Raw genomic sequence first — 19,349 nt, forward strand, 5'->3', positions numbered from 1 at the left:
GTCCTAGAATTTTCCAGCCGTGACACATGAAGTTTCCCTTATTTGTTCCTTTGCTGCATTTTTCATCTAGCCATGAGTTTGCATTTGTAGTTCCCTTGCTGCATTTCTCAGCTTAGCCATGAGCTTGCATTAGTTGTTCCTTTGCTGCACTTTTCATCTAGCCATGAGTTGACACATGTTGTTCCCTGGCTACAATTCTCCAGTTTAGCCATGAACTTTCATCTTGGATTCTTTGCTGCATTTCTCATAAACCCATGAGCTTGGTGAGCTTTATATGTGTGAAGTTCATGTGAATGGAGTTGCGACATAACAACAGAAATTTTGCCGTAGATGGTTTTCTTTCTTTTGCTGCAGTTCATCTCCATAACTTGCTGTTTTCTTAGCTTCTTGCAACAACACATAAGTTGGTTTTGCCCATTTCCTTTTTGCTAGCTAAATCTATTGTAGAAAAGGGTAGTGTTTGATTGGTTTTGAAGATGTACGTTTGGCTCTAAATAGTTTGAACAACGTTTAAACATTGCTGGAATTTTGATGAGGTTAGGAACATTGAATCTTCTTGGCATAAAATTTCCTAGCACTTGCATGTTTGTTCCTGCTATGTTTTGGTTTGTTTGGGGGAACCAAGTTGGGTGTTATGTTGTTTGACTCAAGGTGGGGATGTTGCTAGATAAAACTTGTCCAAACTTGGCTTTAGTTTTTGCCAAAATCTGTTTGAAAAAAAATGCAAATGCAGCAATCTTTGAGTTGGTTTTGTAACAAAAGTGCAGCAGTTTTTTTTTTGATTTTGTAAACTTGCAAGAAATTACTTTGATTAAGTATTGTTTAAGCATGCTTTAATTGGAGTTAGTTTAATGCTTTGCTAGCTAAAGATTCATAGATGAATTTGCGGATGAGCTAGCTTAGCCTACCAAGATTTTCTTGTTACTGCCGAAATTTCCTTGTTGTTTGCCGAAAGTTTCTTGTTTGTTGCAGAAAATTTTGTTCTTTACGTATGCATGCATGCCAATATTTCTAAATGTAGCACTTTGCCCCCTCAAGTTTCCCCTTATGCCACTATGGCCCAAGTAATTGGAACATTTAATCAATTTGATCCCTCTAAGTTTCTCTTTGTGCCACAATAGCCCAAGCATGTTTTAGTATCTTGTAATTAAGTCCTAAAATCATTGCAACTTCAATCATTGTTTGACTCTTTCTTTATTTTTGGAATCTTTGAAGTGCTTAAACGATTTATTAGATTCAAATGTTTGAGTAATGCTTGTTTTTGGGGTTTTTAGTAGATGTTATGCTTGGAGATTGGATGATCATGCCTTTATTTTGGGCTTTAATTAGTTTTTTGATATTCATTGAGTTGCAATTGATGGAAGATTCATGTTGAGATGGTTTAGGTGATCGGTTGGTCTAATTTGTTTTTTTTTATTTATTATTTTTTTTATTTTATTTGATCATTTCTAAGTTGCAAAGTGAGGACGGATTCGATGTTTGATGGATTCCGAGTGTCATATTTATCTTTTATCATTATATTGGTGCATTAATCCTTTCCTTTGAATGGTTTTAGCCCAAATTAGCTTCTTCTTTAGTGACCATAGCCCAAGTTGAGTCTCGTTCACCTTACTAGCATTACACACGGGGGAGGTACAATTTCTTTTTTTATCTTTTTTTGTTTCTCCTATGTGCCCTTATGTGTTATGTGAATATGCCTGTCTACTTCGCTTTCCTTGCCTCCTTGCATGCATTTACTTGCTTTTACTTTTATTTAAGTTTTATGGGGTATGTGTACACCTCTTGGCTTGTAATAGATAGGGCTCGAAGAGCATTTGGTCCATTTTCCCTTCCCCTTTATGCTTTTATGGGGTATGTGTACACCTCTTGGCTTGTAATAGATAGTGCTCGTAGAGCATCTGGTCCATTTCCCCTTCCCCTTGGTTGCTTGCTTTTGTTGTTACATGTTAAATTGCTTTAGTAGGCTCTTGCATCTAGTCGAGCATGCTAAGTGCTACGTGCTACGTGTTTACGAGCGTTTTGGCATGTCTACTTGCTTTCATAACCATGAATGAATGGAATGGATGAATGTACGTCACCACACTAGCCTAATGCTAGTTGTGGCTCATTTTTTTATTAGGAATTCATAGAAAGGGCTAGTCCAACGCTAGACCCGATAGGATTTTTCCTTTGTTTTTTTATTAATGCATTGTTTGCCTGTTCACTACATATCACGCATTTTCCTTAGTTTTATCATTTGGCATGATCCTCGACCCCCTTTTCCCCTCACTTTAGGTTTTGCATCCCATACTAGCTATAGGGTTCATTTTGCTTGAGTGTCCCTTTCCGATAAGGGAAACGAGCGAGTGTGGCTACTCGATAGCCTTAGCACGCTAGTTCCGCCTTCTAATCAAAGGAAAAATCAAGTCACGATTTAGGTCTCCCCGTACCCAATATGCATGAATTCCCTAGGCTCATGCATTCTCAATCCACTCTATCATTACACTTTCACTTTTGTCTCATTTGCACACATGCACCTTTTTTATCACCTTCACTTGCACACGAACATTTTTTTTACTTGCACACGAACATTTTTATCTTCACTCGCACACGAGTACTTTCATCTACATTTGCACACCTTCACTCTTATCTTATTACTTTTATCATTTTTCTCATTTCACACAAACTCACACTTTCACATGGCATGCATTCCACTCATTTTTCACGTCATTTAGGTTTAGGTGTGACCTCTCCAAAAGGATCATTATTGGGCTTCACAATTAATGTGATTGGCACCACTCAACCTTTGAAGAGAAATTTCCCCCAATCCCCCTAGGTCCCGGGGTTCAGTTGACCGAATTGCTCACTAAATTTGGGGAGATGGCATCTGAAATGGCCGCCCAAAAGAAACTGATCGATGAGCTCGTTAGTAGCGGAGTGCAACCCGAGTCTCCGCCCATCAAACAAACACAATCCGAACCATTTGTTATTCCGCCAATTCAAACCACGTTACCATTTGTTATTCCTCCAATTCAAACCACGTTTGAGGGAACTTTCAACCCGCAATATGCTTATACTCAAAATCCTCCTTTCTATCCCCTTTATGGGCAAGGATTCCAGCCTCAGGGTGATCCAAACATGCATGTAAATCCACCGACTTTTTTCCAAACTACCGCAGAGCCCGTTGTGCCGGAGCACGTTTTTCAAAACAAGCCAGAAATGGGAGAGTCATCTGCCCCGGTTGATCTAAAGTTGCTTAAGCGATTGGATCGTTTCGATGAATTCATCCGCAAGAGCCAAGGTTTAAGCAAGCAAGGGGTGCTGGACTACGATGATTTGTGCCTATTTCCAAACGTACAACTGTCGGTGGGGTTCAAGACCCCGAAGTTCAACAAATATGATGGTACCAGCAACCCTAAAACGCACCTGCGCTTGTTTGCTAACAAGTTGGGCAAGCCAGTGGATGACGAGAATTTGCCGTTGAGATTATTTCCAGAAAGCTTAGAAGGGGATGCTCTCGATTGGTACTCCAACCTAAAGCCAGAGGAAGTGAAGACCTGGCTCGATCTGTCCAATGCCTTCATTCGACAATATGAGTATAACTGTGAGCTAGCGCCAACCCGGACTACTCTGGAAGGAACGAAAAGGAAGCCTTCTGAGGACCACAAGACCTATGCTAAGAGGTGGAGAAAGGTAGCTGCTAAGGTCGAGCCACCAATGACCGAGGATGAAATCATACGTACTTTCATAAAGGCCCATGATCCGCCGTACTTCGAAGAGATTTTCCGTATGACCGGATGTTCGTTTGCTGCAATTGTAAATAAACTTGAAGAATTTGACGACTTTGTAAGAGCTGGGAAAATTGTTAATGTATCTGCCCTGAAATCGCAAGTAGAAGCTTTGCAAGGGCGAGGAAGCAGTGAAAAGAAACCACCATTCAAAAAGAAAGAAGGAGATACAACCTTTGTTTGGAACCACAACCTTTCACCCCGACCCCGATGCCAACACAACCCAACCTACCAACAACCTTACCCTTACTACTATTCAAGCCCAAACCATGTATATACTACCAATATCCACCACCCTCGACCTCGCCCAAACTATACTAACCCACCTTCAGCCCCTTTCCAAATTTCCCAACCAAATCCACCCCAAAACCGACTTCGTCCACCATATAACCCAAGATTTCCTCCTCCAAATAGACCTGTTTACAATCATCCTCAACCTCATGAACCTTACAACCGACCCCCAAGCCGTACTTTTACCAATTTAGGTAGGCCTTTAGACCAACTGTACGACCAGTTAAAGGCCTCCGGAAAAATTGGTACAGTACCACCTCCTACCTATCCGTATGGCATGCCCGCTTGGTATAACCCGCAAGCTGTTTGCGCATATCATTCAGGGGCACCTGGGCATGCAACTTTGGATTGTAAGGCGCTAAAGCATAAAGTTCAGGATATGGTTGAGTCTGGAGAAATCGTGATCAGAAAGAGGGAGCCGCAAGGGCCAAACGTAAATCAAAACCCCTTGCCAGAGCACGTTGGGGTTATTATGGACGATGCGGAGTACGAGGAACAAATTAAGAAATTGGCAATAGAAGCTGAAGTGTTTGGGGTCACGGACCGACCGTTTGTCATAGAGTTGCCATTCGAAGAAGATAACAAGCCTTTTGTCTTAGATCTCACGCCAGCGGAGAATGAAGCTTTGAAACCAGTAGTCATCGAATTCCCGAAGCAGGAGCCCGTATTAAGTCTGCAACAAGTGCCGTGGAATTACGATGAGCCTAGCATACAGATCGGGGAAAATTCAACTGCAAAGAAGGAAGTGTCAGTAGTTACTAGATCGGGGAAGACTGTAAATCCATTTGAGACTACTACTCCAATTCAAGCCAATAGTTCTGAGCCACCCCTCAAACCAACAATTACCGAGAAAGAAGCCGTGGATTTCCTTAAACGACTCCAGAGAAGTGAATACAACATAGTGGAAAAGCTAAGCAAATCACCTGCCCAGATAACCATGTTGGACCTACTTTTCTCCTCGGACGTGCATAGGGATGCATTGATCGATGTATTAACAAGAGCTCAAATTCCGAGAGACATTTCTGTTGATAATTTTTCAAACGTGGTGGGGAGTGTATTATTCAAGAAGCAAATTGCTTTTTCTGATGATGAATTGCCGACGGAGGGCATTGGACATAATAAGGCGTTGTACATAACAGTGAGGTGCAACGGAAAAATGCTGCCTAAGGTGTTAATCGATAATGGATCCGCACTGAATATCTGTCCGTGGAGTACCTTAGAGAAACTAGGGTTGCAAGACATCAAGCTGAGGCCTTCAGGGACTATCGTTCGAGGGTTTGATGGAGCTCAAAGGGAGCCGATAGGAGAGGCAGATTTAGTAATCGAGATGGGGCCCGCCCAGTTTCAAATAACTTGCCAAGTCATGAACTTCCCAAGCATTTATAATATTTTACTTGGAAGGCCATGGATTCACAAGTCTGGGGCCGTGCCGTCTTCGTTGCATCAATTACTCAAGTTCGTGGTAAATGACAAGCTAATCACTATCTTTGCTGAAGAGGACTGCCTGGTGATCACCGATTCTGGAGTTAAAGAGGAGGGTAGTCAAAGTGTTACCATGTCCCCTCACAGCACATCCGATATAGTCTCCGTAAGTTGGATAACCACGGAGGAACAAACTCCCTCAAAAGCCAGTGTAATGATGGCTAGAGAAATGATTCGTGGAGGATACAAATTCGACAAGGGTTTGGGGCGTGAACTGCAAGGGATCCTGAAGCCAGTGAAGATAGTAGAAAAGAGAGATACCTTCGGTTTGGGTTTCAGACCAACCGCCAAGGATTTCAAGGAGATGAAAGAGCGTAAAAGAGCAGAAAAGGAGGGCCGGCAAAGGGTTTTCGATATTCCACCACTGTGGTATACTTTTCCCCGGCCAACTGAAATAATCACATCAGAGGGTAATTCAACTGAAGAAATCGAGAATAGTTTGTCCCAATTGTTCGTTGGGGCAATATTTGAAGACAATTTCCCGAGCGAGGCCGAATTTCCTGACATCCCTGAGGGGTCTATTTCTAATTGGACTGCCGAGTTCCTGCCTGTTCAGAAGGAGTTTCGGTAAATGTAGGGGGTTTGTCATTCATATGGATTCATGGAAAAATACTTTTGCATCTGTAAATAGTTAATGAAAGCATCTTTACTTTTGGCTAAAATTTGCATATGTAAATATTGTTTCCGTTTGCTTTCTTTTGTTTTGCTTTCAATCAAGGGTTTTATGAAAATGCACAAGTTGTTCTTGACATGTTGTTGTTTATTCGTTTGTTTATATTCATATTGCTTGTTTCATTTGTTTGTTGTATGTTTATTTGCTTATTGCCCCACATTCGTTAATTCTTTCAGATGGCCAAAAATAAAACTGTTTGACCCGTTGGATATTACTATTCTGGAATTCGATAATGGCAATCTCTATATCACTCACGACTTGGAGGTCTGTGAATCCGAGCTTCAAAGCGAGAGTGATAATGAGGAGGTGTTCGATTCTTTTGCAAAGGACTTTGAACAATATGAGGAAAAATCGAAACCGAACCTGGAAGAGACAGAAACAGTAAACATTGGCACTAAAGATGAAGTTAAGGAGGTGCAGATTAGTATTCATTTGAATAAGAGCCAGAAAAAGGAAATGCTTGAGTTCTTGACTATGTTCCAGGATGTATTTGCGTGGTCCTATGATGATATGACTGGTATTTCAACTGACGTGGTAGTGCACCGGTTGCCCACAGACCCTTCTTTTCCACCCGTAAAACAAAAACCCCGAAAATTCAAACCAGATATGAGCCTCAAAATAAAAGAGCAAATTGAAAAACAACTCAAAACCAACATTATCATTGTTTCCTATTACCCAATTTGGCTTTCCAACCCAGTCCCTGTTCCAAAAAAGAGTGGAGAGGTGAGAGTTTGTGTTGACTATAGAGACCTTAACAAAGCCAGTCCTAAAGATGATTTCCCTCTACCAAATATTCACATTCTCTTAGACAATACTGCCGGACATGAGATTGAATCCTTTTGCGATTGTTTTGCTGGCTACCACCAAATTTTGATGGCAGAAGAGGATAGGGAGAAGACTGCTTTCATTACCCCTTGGGGTACCTTTTGCTACCGAGTCATGCCTTTCGGTTTAAAGAATGCTGGAGCAACGTATCAGAGGACCATGACAACCCTATTTCATGATATGATCCACCGGGAGATGGAGGTCTACGTGGATGACATCATAATCAAGTCTAAAAGGACGAAGGACCACTTGGATGATTTGAGGAAGCTGTTTGAAAGGCTGCGGAAATACAGTTTGAAGTTAAATCCTGCGAAATGCGCCTTTGGGGCACCAGCTGGTAAATTGTTGGGTTTCATCGTGAGCAAGAGAGGCATAGAGATAGATCCGGCAAAAATCAAAGCGATTCGAGAAATGCCAGTGCCAAAGACTCAGAAAGACGTGAAAAGCTTCTTAGGAAAGATCAACTTTATTGGGAGGTTCATTGCCCAATTAACGGCCACATGTGAGCCGTTGTTCAAATTATTAAGAAAGAATGTGCCGTTGTACTGGAATGAGGAGTGTCAACAAGCTTTCGATAAGATTAAAGATTATTTGTTGCAGCCTCCGGTCCTGGTGCCACCCAAACCGGGCCGACCGCTGATCATGTACCTATCGGTGCTCGACGGAGCAGTAGGGTGTGTTCTGGGGCAACACGATGACTCTGGAAGGAAGGAGCAAGCCATTTACTATCTAAGCAAAAAGTTCACACAGTACGAGGCTAATTATTCATTCATCGAGAAGAGCTGCTGTGCATTGGCCTGGGCGGCTCAAAAGCTGAGACATTACCTGTTGAGCCATACCACTTATCTTATTTCCCGGTCTGATCCTTTGAAGTATCTTTTGGAGAAGCCGATGTTGACTGGGCGTTTGGCGAAATGGCAGATAATCCTCTCGGAGTTCGATATTGTTTTCACCTCACAGAAAGCTGTCAAGGGGCAAGCTATAGCTGATCATTTGGCGGAAAATCCAAGGGATGATGATTATCAACCACTCCGTACTTATTTCCCTGACGAGAGGGTCCTATTTGTAGGCACTGCAGATGATATAAGTGAGCAGAGCCCTGAATGGAGGCTTTTCTTCGACGGAGCTTCAAATTCTCTAGGAGCTGGAATTGGAGCTGTTCTGGTTTCGCCCGAAGGAAAACACTACCCTGCCGCAGCCAAATTGCAATTTGCTTGCACAAACAACATGGCTGAGTATGAAGCCTGCATTTTTGGTCTCAAAATGGCTTTAGAGATGGAAATCAAGGAGTTGATAGCCTTCAGTGACTCAGATTTGCTCGTGCATCAGACTTTGAAGCAGTGGATAACCAAAGATTCAAAAATTCTGCCCTACCATTGTAGTTTGCTCACTCTGGCCAAGCAATTTCAAAATTTGGAGTTCAGACATCTCCCGCGAGCCCGAAACGCATTTGCCGATGCTTTGGCCACTTTAGCCTCTATGATCCAGTATCCAGATGAATTGAAAATCGAACCAATCCAGATTCAACTTCAAGACAAGCTTGCCCACTGTTGGGTTGCAGACGAGTCCTCTGATAATATGCCTTGGTATAAGGATATTAAGGAATTTCTCAAAACGGGGTCTTACCCTCAGCATGCTAGTTCAAAGGATAAGAGTTTTTTGCGCAGAATGGTTTCAAAATTTTTCTTGAGTGGAGAAGTCTTGTATAAAAGAACCTCAGATTTGAACCTCTTAAGGTGCATTGATGAAGATGAAGCTCAATATATGATGAAAGAAGTGCACAGTGGTGTTTGTGGACCTCACATGAATGGCCATTTGCTAGCAAAGAAAATCATGAGAACCGGATACTTCTGGCTTACTATGGAGCGTGATTGTATAGACTTTGTCCGGAGATGTATAAAATGCCAAATGCACGGTGACATTATACGCGCTCCACCCACTGAGTTGCATAGCATGACCGCCCCGTGGCCCTGTTCAATGTGGGGTATGGACGTGATTGGTACAATCGATCCTCCTGCTTCAAATGGACATCGATTTATATTGGTGGCGATTGAGTATTTTACCAAGTGGGTTGAAGCGGAATCATTCAAACATGTGACGAAGAAGATAGTTGCCAATTTCTTGAGAGATCACATCATCTGTCGCTTTGGGGTACCCGAAACGCTTATCACTGACAATGCCAAAAATCTGAACAATGACATGGTGGATGGACTATGCGAGCAATTCAAGATCAGACACCACAACTCCGCCATTTATAGGCCTCAGATGAATGGAGCCGTAGAAGCCGCGAACAAGAATTTGAAAAAGATTATTCGCAAAATGACTGAAAGGCATCGCGATTGGCATGACAAGTTGCCTTATGCACTAATGGCGTATCGGACTTCTATCCGGACATCGACTGGGGCAACGCCATATTCACTGATGTATGGAATGGAAGCTGTATTACCAGCCGAAGTTGAAATTCCTTCGTTGCGAATCCTCATGGAAGCTAAATTGGAAGAGGCTGATTGGATAAAGCAGCGCCATGAACAATTGACGTCGATCGATGAAAGGCGATTCAACGCTATCTGTCATGGTCAGTGCTATCAGAAGCGTGTGGCCCGGGCTTACAACAAAAAGGTCCATCGGCGGGCATTTGAAGAAGGTGATAAGGTACTGAAGCGGATTTTGTCGATGCAAGATGAAGCTAAAGGCAAATTTGCTCCAAATTGGCAAGGGCCGTTCATTGTCCAAAAGGTATTACCTGGCGGAGCTCTTATCTTGGCAGAAATGGATGGACGAGCATTCCCTCAACCCATCAACTCAGATATGTGCAAAAAGTTTTTCATTTGATCATGCAAATTTTCTTTAGAAATTCATGCAAATGGCGAAATGCAAGTCAGGCCATCTTCTTTTACACTTAAAAGATATTTTATCCCTACTTGTCCCCTTTGAGCCATCAGAATTGACAAAATTTTCGTTTGATAACCCCTGAGAATTGCAAACCCCACACTGGGGCAAAATTTTAATTTTGAAAGAGAGATGAGCAAAAGAAAGAAAAAAGAACCCCACACTGGGGCAAATTTAGTTTTCAAAGAAAAGTGCAAAAGTAAGGAAAATGCAATGAAGAAAATGCAAAGAGTGAAAGTCCGACCAAACTGGGGCAAATTTTTCCCGGTTTCGTTCAAAATCGGAAATGATTTCGAAATAGGGCAATCCCAGTTTATTTTACCCCTGGCATCGAATTTGCTTTCAAGCCTTAACCTTTCTGGAAAAACACCCTACCTGACCTCATTACAAAACCCAAAGTCCTGGCTTCCGTCATTTGTTGCATTTCTATTAGCAAAATTTGATAATCAACTGGCAAGTGATGTCCGTAATGCCTTCGCCAAATCTACGAGGGAAGTGCATTTTACTGATGCCTGAAACCTTTTAACTCATATTTCTGAGTCGATCATGGTCGAGATGTGTTTTTATTCTTTAGGTGAAAACCCGAAAGGGCGCCTTGTAAAAGAAAAAAGAAAAAGAAAAAAAAAAGGAAAAGAAAAAGCAAAAACAAAAAGGGTAGGGGCAACCTTGGTGAAAACCCGAAAGGGCGCCAAGGCGGGTTTTTCACAACAGACGAGCGCGAGAAGGAACAGCTGATGACCTGGTTCGTTTGGGGTTTTTCCTCATGTTTGTGATACTTTTGCCAGTATCGGATTCCGTAGCAAAATATCCAAAGTCTTGAATATGATTTTCGTTGGCTAAAATTGTATTGTTCTTTACAAATATTCTTTTGCAAAATGTATCTTTATGAACCTTTTGGTTGTTCTCAATTATTTGTGTATAACTGCTTATGATTGTCTACATTCTTTTGCATGCTCATCTTTGCCTGACATAGGAAATAATCTTGCATATACATTGATTGTTATAGGATAAATTTTCACGCCATCATTCTTTCACCATTGAATTCAAATGAATGATAAACCCAAAGGTTTGCGCAAAAATAGGGGATTCAATCATCAGTTACAGGGAGTAACATGCAACAAAGCTACCACCTGGATTGGGTAACGTGGTCAATCCGTATTTTATCAGTCTCAGAATTTGCAAAGTCACAAGTTCGACCAAGACGGATGCCGCAGAACAGAGGCAAAAATAGTACGAGACTCATGTTTACACGATTCTCAAGGCAAACCGGATCAAATAATGGTGGCAAATCCATTATTATGTATTCTTTTCTTGCAGGAACACTGCGGTCACAAAATGAAAGCGATCATTCTCTTTTTCAAATCTAAAGCAATGTTATTTGCAAAGTTGGATTATAAGGACCAACACCAGCCATCGCTTCAACTACAGAGATCCAACCTCCCTCTAGGTACCAAAAATTTGAACTACTCTCAGGTAAAAATTCAATTTTTTGTCTCAAACTTCCCCAGTGAAGTCCATTTAATTTCTGTTCGGGTCAGTCCCTGTTCGGGTCAGTCCCGTTTAAATTCTGTTCGGGTCAGTCCCGTTTAAATTTCTGTTCGGGTCAGTCCCGTTTAAATTCTGTTCGGGTCAGTCCCGTTTAAATTCTGTTCGGGTCAGTCCCGTTTAAATTCTGTTCGGGTCAGTCCCGTTTAAATTCTGTTCGGGTCAGTCCCGTTTAAATTCTGTTCGGGTCAGTCCCGTTTAAATTCCTGTTCGGGTCAAAGTCCCGTTTAAATTCTGGTTCGGGTCAGTCCCGTTTAAATTCGGGTCATTAAATTCTTGTTCGGGTCAGTCCCGTTTAAATTCCTGTTCGGGTCAGTCCCGTTTAAATTCTTGTTCTTTAAATTCTTGTTCGGGTCAGTCCCGTTGAAATTCCTGTTCGGGTCAGTCCCGTTTAATTCCTGTTCGGGTCAGTCCCGTTTAATTCCTGTTCGGGTCAGTCCCGTTTAAATTCTGCTCGGGTCAGTCCCGTTTAAATTTCTGTTCGGGTCAGTCCCGTTTTATTTTTCGTGTCCGGGTCAGTCCCGTATTAGAATTCCTGTTCGTTGGAATCTTTTGCAGCCCAATAACACAGGTAAGTATTTGGTGTCTACTTCTTTGTCTCAAGTTTTTTCAAAACTCAGACAAAGAGGGGCAAACTGTAGACACCAAATTTTGAATAATTTTATGTAGCATCTGTTTCATGATTTTCATTTTAGATTGCTTGCATTTTAGTTCGTGTTTTGCACTATTAGTTGTTATGATATTTTAGTTTTATTCATTTTCGCCCTTTTAGTTGACCTATTTCATTTGCCATTTATTCTTGTTTACTTTTAGTTTTAGTTTTTAGTTTCAGCTTTTAAGTTTAAAATTAGCACAGAGTTTTTAGGAAAAAGAAAAGGAAAACATCAAAAATATGTTTTAGTCATTTTGTTTTTATTCAATGCTTTCTTGAAAGGAAAAATGAAAATGAAAAATCATAAAAAAGGAGAAAAGAGAAAATTAGAGAAAAAGAGGAAAAAGAAGAAAAAAAAAAGAAGAAAAAGAAAAAAAAGGGAAAATTTGTTCACAAAAATATGTTTATTTCTTTAAATTCAATCTTTTGGCACTTTAGTTTTTTTTATTAAGTTATTTTGAGAAAAAGAAAATAATGAAAAATTGGAAAATTAAAAATGGCCATTTTTGTTTAGTTTTTTGTTTAAAATTATTTTTGTTTTGTTATTATTATTATTACTTGGTTTGTGTAATTTTGTTATTATTATTATTTATATTTTATCTTATCATTTCTGTAATTAATAAATTAGTTAAAAAAAAAAATTTGTTGCCGCAGCATGAAGGCTGCGGACTTGCGCCGTTTGCAAAGAAATCTGGGGACGGCTCCTGAAGCTGCAAAATACAGGAAAAAGGACAGAGGTTCTTAGGGTTGAATGGGGATATAAAAACAAGAGAGAAAGATAGCCGCAAGGGGAGAGTTAGAGGGCAACGGCGCATGAAAATCAAACAGCTAGGCGAAACTGGAGGAGGAGAGGTTTTGGAGAGAGGGGAACGGCTGAAAAATCTGGGGAGAAAATAGGGAGAATTCACGGCAAAAGAAAAGGGAAGAAATAGAAATCAGGGAGGAATCGAAACTGAGAGTTGAGAGAGTTGAAACCAAAAGAGGGTAAAGAAGAACAAAAAGGGGGAAGGAGAGCAGGATAGAGTCGAGGAAGAGGGGAACGGTAGAGAATCTGTCTCCAAGGCTGCGACTTTTTCCAGTGAACGGCCGGAAGATTTGAGCTCCCAGAAATTTGGTTCTTACATCTCAACTTCATAGGCTACAAAGGTAGTCCTTTTCTGGTTTTGTATCTCCAAATAAACTCAGCATTTTGTATGTTTTTCCTTTTCCATTAAGACTTTATACATTTTTAACTTTTGGTCTGCGAGTTCACGTTAAAAAATTGCAGGTTTGGACATGGTTTGATATGATGTTTTATTTTGTTTCGATGTTTTGAGTTTTGATGGTTGAACATGGTTGGAACATAGTTTGGACATGGTCCGTAACTCAGCAGTTTGTTTGTCGAGAAATCAGCTTTGTTTGATAGTCATTGATCATGCCTTTTTGTCTTGGGCTATTTCTTCATGATTGTTCTAATGGTAAAGGTGCCAAAAAGTTAGAATTTCTGGGAAAATTTTTGCATATGGAAGTGTTGGAATGTGAAAACATGATGATTGATTGTTGGGATGTGGTTCGATAATAATAAAGGTTTGTGATTTGGGTTCGAAGATTACAAAAAAAAAAAAACAAAAAAAATGATGAAGAGTCTTGCGGCAATCCAAGGCAATTTCTTTGCCAAACAGGCTCATTGCAAACCTGCCGGTTTTCATTAAAACTCTGGTTCATTGGCTTTGTTTTCTGGTTTGTTTGAGTCAATTTTTAGCATGAATGTGAGTTATTTCTGAAGTGCTTTGAATCTGAAGTTTGACTCACAGTTGAACGGCAAACAGATTTTCATTTTGGTTGATAATTTCTGGGTAGCTAAGCTTTCTGAAATGGCTGACTTTCCTCTTTGGTTTAATGCACGTAAGTTATGTGTTTGGTTGGAGTTGAAGATGCAATATACGTGCGTGTTTTGGGAAGGCTTGAAAACCTTAAGTTAGAACCAAATGTTTGCTGAAATTAACCATTGAACCAGTCTTGCGCACATATGCTTTAGATTTTTGGCATGGCTTTCCGTTTAATTTTTGTTGTTCTTGATTGGCTTGTTTGTGTAGTCATTTGCTTAGTGTAAAGTTGCAAACCTGGATTTGAAAGTATTTAATCAAAGCTGTGTGTATTTGGGTTCAATAAGGTTTGAAAAAACGTTTGATTCTTTATTGGAAAACATATGAGCAAGTGGCCGAAATTTCTGTGGCATTCTTATGGCTGTTTTTTTTCATGGCTGTCCAATGAATTTTCGCGCTTAAGCTGCATGTTTAATCTTATGTAGAAGGGAAGGAAGGGGAGTTTAGGTGTTGAGTTTGTACATTTGCATCCTTAAAACGCTTGAGCTATGGTCGAATGTTTGCTGAGAATAAGTAAGTCAAAACTGCCGAACTTTCTGTCCTAGAATTTTCCAGCCGTGACACATGAAGTTTCCCTTATTTGTTCCTTTGCTGCATTTTTCATCTAGCCATGAGTTTGCATTTGTAGTTCCCTTGCTGCATTTCTCAGCTTAGCCATGAGCTTGCATTAGTTGTTCCTTTGCTGCACTTTTCATCTAGCCATGAGTTGACACATGTTGTTCCCTGGCTACAATTCTCCAGTTTAGCCATGAACTTTCATCTTGGATTCTTTGCTGCATTTCTCATAAACCCATGAGCTTGGTGAGCTTTATATGTGTGAAGTTCATGTGAATGGAGTTGCGACATAACAACAGAAATTTTGCCGTAGATGGTTTTCTTTCTTTTGCTGCAGTTCATCTCCATAACTTGCTGTTTTCTTAGCTTCTTGCAACAACACATAAGTTGGTTTTGCCCATTTCCTTTTTGCTAGCTAAATCTATTGTAGAAAAGGGTAGTGTTTGATTGGTTTTGAAGATGTACGTTTGGCTCTAAATAGTTTGAACAACGTTTAAACATTGCTGGAATTTTGATGAGGTTAGGAACATTGAATCTTCTTGGCATAAAATTTCCTAGCACTTGCATGTTTGTTCCTGCTATGTTTTGGTTTGTTTGGGGGAACCAAGTTGGGTGTTATGTTGTTTGACTCAAGGTGGGGATGTTGCTAGATAAAACTTGTCCAAACTTGGCTTTAGTTTTTGCCAAAATCTGTTTGAAAAAAAATGCAAATGCAGCAATCTTTGAGTTGGTTTTGTAACAAAAGTGCAGCAGTTTTTTTTTTGATTTTGTAAACTTGCAAGAAATTACTTTGATTAAGTATTGTTTAAGCATGCTTTAATTGGAGTTAGTTTAATGCTTTGCTAGCTAAAGATTCATAGATGAATTTGCGGATGAGCTAGCTTAGCCTACCAAGATTTTCTTGTTACTGCCGAAATTTCCTTGTTGTTTGCCGAAAGTTTCTTGTTTGTTGCAGAAAATTTTGTTCTTTACGTATGCATGCATGCCAATATTTCTAAATGTAGCACTTTGCCCCCTCAAGTTTCCCCTTATGCCACTATGGCCCAAGTAATTGGAACATTTAATCAATTTGATCCCTCTAAGTTTCTCTTTGTGCCACAATAGCCCAAGCATGTTTTAGTATCTTGTAATTAAGTCCTAAAATCATTGCAACTTCAATCATTGTTTGACTCTTTCTTTATTTTTGGAATCTTTGAAGTGCTTAAACGATTTATTAGATTCAAATGTTTGAGTAATGCTTGTTTTTGGGGTTTTTAGTAGATGTTATGCTTGGAGATTGGATGATCATGCCTTTATTTTGGGCTTTAATTAGTTTTTTGATATTCATTGAGTTGCAATTGATGGAAGATTCATGTTGAGATGGTTTAGGTGATCGGTTGGTCTAATTTGTTTTTTTTTATTTATTATTTTTTTTATTTTATTTGATCATTTCTAAGTTGCAAAGTGAGGACGGATTCGATGTTTGATGGATTCCGAGTGTCATATTTATCTTTTATCATTATATTGGTGCATTAATCCTTTCCTTTGAATGGTTTTAGCCCAAATTAGCTTCTTCTTTAGTGACCATAGCCCAAGTTGAGTCTCGTTCACCTTACTAGCATTACACACGGGGGAGGTACAATTTCTTTTTTATCTTTTTTTGTTTCTCCTATGTGCTCTTATGTGTTATGTGAATATGCCTGTCTACTTCGCTTTCCTTGCCTCCTTGCATGCATTTACTTGCTTTTACTTTTATTTAAGTTTTATGGGGTATGTGTACACCTCTTGGCTTGTAATAGATAGGGCTCGAAGAGCATTTGGTCCATTTTCCCTTCCCCTTTATGCTTTTATGGGGTATGTGTACACCTCTTGGCTTGTAATAGATAGGGCTCGGAGAGCATCTGGTCCATTTCCCCTTCCCCTTGGTTGCTTGCTTTTGTTGTTACATGTTAAATTGCTTTAGTAGGCTCTTGCATCTAGTCGAGCATGCTAAGTGCTACGTGCTACGTGTTTACGAGCGTTTTGGCATGTCTACTTGCTTTCATAACCATGAATGAATGGAATGGATGAATGTACGTCACCACACTAGCCTAATGCTAGTTGTGGCTCATTTTTTTATTAGGAATTCATAGAAAGGGCTAGTCCAACGCTAGACCCGATAGGATTTTTCCTTTGTTTTTTTTATTAATGCATTGTTTGCCTGTTCACTACATATCACGCATTTTCCTTAGTTTTATCATTTGGCATGATCCTCGACCCCCTTTTCCCCTCACTTTAGGTTTTGCATCCCATACTAGCTATAGGGTTCATTTTGCTTGAGTGTCCCTTTCCGATAAGGGAAACGAGCGAGTGTGGCTACTCGATAGCCTTAGCACACTAGTTTCGCCTTCTAATCAAAGGGAAAATCAAGTCACGATTTAGGTCTCCCCGTACCCAATATGCATGAATTCCCTAGGCTCATGCATTGTCAATCCACTCTATCATTACACTTTCACTTTTGTCTCATTTGCACACATGCACCTTTTTTATCACCTTCACTTGCACACGAACATTTTTTTACTTGCACACGAACATTTTTATCTTCACTCGCACACGAGTACTTTCATCTACATTTGCACACCTTCACTCTTATCTTATTACTTTTATCATTTTTCTCATTTCACACAAACTCACACTTTCACATGGCATGCATTCCACTCATTTTTCACGTCATTTAGGTTTAGGTGTGACCTCTCCAAAAGGATCATTATTGGGCTTCACAATTAATGTGATTGGCACCACTCAACCTTTGAAGAGAAATTTCCCCCAATCCCCCTAGGTCTAGGTTTTTGCATTCATATAGACATATCCAATACGTGATACATACCTTGGGTAGAAAATTTAGGAAAAATTGGTTCAAGTCACGCAACTAGCCTTGGCTAGGTCGAAGGGGTGCCTTGGATTTTTATCCTTGCCTTCCCTTTCGTCAAATGTGACCCCCGATCCCTCTTTTGGTTACGTAGACCCAAAAGTTCTTAAAAAGGGTTTATTTACTTTTTTATTCAAAAACAAAAAATCATTTTTGGGTGACTTGGTACACCCTAACTCTATACCAAGTGGCGACTCCATTTTTGATACAAAAAACCCTTTTGAACTTCACTTGGCCAAATCGTCGCATTCTAAGTCCCATGGCCTTTTACTTTTCATTTTGCACACGTTCACACATTGCACACCACACACCACACAATACAACTCGAATCGAAAAGTGGGGCGCGACAAACACAACGGAATGCTATGATCATTTGCTAAAGAATTCGATTCAGACTTCCCAGAAAAATAAGAAAAACTCGACTCAAACAAGATAATGAACACTGACGGGCTCCCCAACATGCACATGACATCTCAGTCAAATAGCAAACAAATCAAGCATTTTAAGCAAACCAAAACTTCAGCAATCCAAGGAAAAAGAAAGGATCTGTCCACGCTGCTGCAACAAGCTGAGAGCTTCGAGCTTGTTGCAGCAGATTTTTATGCTCAACTCTAAGCACAAAAGTACTCTAAGACCAGGCAAACAGGCTTCTGAAACATTCTTCCTAGTTTTCAACATAAAAATCTTAGGCTGAAACACAAAATTCAGAAAGAAGGAACGTGCAAAAATGGAAATAAAATTTCTGCAACTTTCGAATAGCTAAAATCCATTTTCCAGCAACTATTTTTTTGCAACTTCCAACAATGGGATTCAGGACATATGCAGCCAACAAAATTCAAACAAACAGCAATCTCTCGAACCAAAACAACACCTTATGCATCCTATCATCAAGACCCAGCCTTAAACTATGCATTCCCTAGAATTCTCCAACCCAGACTGCGCACAAAGACAAGCAAAGCAACAGCCGTGAACTCTCACAAACCCATCAGCTAAAACCTATAGAAAAAACCCCAAACTTCCGTCCCCAAAACCAGATCAAACCTGAGGATTTCTCAGCCCCAACAGAAGTAAAACTCAGCCTTCTTCGAATAACAAAACCCAGACATGAAACCAGAGTGTGTCGAATGAAATGCAACAACAAAGAATAAATTTTGGCCTGTGAAATGCAAGTGCACGCAGGAAAACATCAGACTGTCTCTCATCTTTCGACCACATTCGCAGATTCTGAGTTTCATAGTTTTCATGTCAAGAGACTCAAACAAACACCAAACTTTACTCCAGCAATCAAGACGCAATGATTCAACATCCAAGCATGAATAAGAACCCAGAATCTCTGGTTACACAGACTAGATGTCATATGGAATAGAAAGAGTTGAAGACTACCTGTTCACCGCCTTTGGGCTTGAAACTTCAGCCTGGGTTTGATGGAGGTATCAACGGCCAAGCCTGAACCTGGGTTTTCAGCCTTGGATCTCCTTTTCCGCTTGCTCTTTCTCAGATCTCTCGGTTCTTCCTTCTGATTCTTCTTCCTTGCTGTTTTTCCTTTGGTTCCCTCCTAGCTCAGTTTTCTTTCTTCCAGCCGCTACTCCAATCACTCTACTCTCTTCTGGTTCCTCACTTTCTCCTAGACCCCCGATAGTTTCTTTCTCCAGTCTCCCGTCACTCTTGCCCAAAACCCTAAGCTTCCTAGGTTTCCTTCTTTTCTCCTCTTCAAGCCTCTCTCTCGGTTTCTCCTTTTCTCTTTCAGTTTTTCTCTAGCCGTCAGTCGTCACCAAGTGCTCCCCCCCTTTTCTTGGCTTTTCCCGTTCCATTTTTGTTTCTTTTTCCCTTTGCTCCGCCGCCCGCTTCCTCTCTCTCTCTCTTCTTACCCTCTGTCTTTTTCTTCCCCGATCTCCTTGCGGCCAGCCTTGTTTTTTCA

General features: G+C 40.4%; 1 protein-coding gene across 1 annotated transcript; it reads left to right on the forward strand.

Annotated features, from left to right (window-relative positions):
* Positions 1-3,198: 3,198 nt before the first annotated feature.
* LOC113756429 lies at positions 3,199-6,111 on the forward strand. The gene is made up of 2 exons (XM_027300111.1): positions 3,199-3,382; positions 3,593-6,111. Exons 1-2 carry the CDS (start codon positions 3,199-3,201, stop codon positions 6,109-6,111), a joined length of 2,703 nt encoding a protein of 900 aa, XP_027155912.1.
* The last annotated feature ends 13,238 nt before the right edge of the window (positions 6,112-19,349 follow it).

The sequence above is a fragment of the Coffea eugenioides genome, unplaced genomic scaffold (genome assembly GCF_003713205.1).
Source record: "Coffea eugenioides isolate CCC68of unplaced genomic scaffold, Ceug_1.0 ScVebR1_2312;HRSCAF=3317, whole genome shotgun sequence".
Lineage (NCBI taxonomy): Eukaryota > Viridiplantae > Streptophyta > Magnoliopsida > Gentianales > Rubiaceae > Coffea > Coffea eugenioides.

Bases quoted from the DNA above. Each gene is read 5' to 3' on its own strand.
- LOC113756429 (XM_027300111.1), top strand. From the start codon at position 3,199: ATGGGAGAGTCATCTGCCCCGGTTGATCTAAAGTTGCTTAAGCGATTG. The intron at 3,383-3,592 runs GTACCAGCAACC...ACTGTGAGCTAG, and splicing joins GAAGTTCAACAAATATGATG to CGCCAACCCGGACTACTCTG.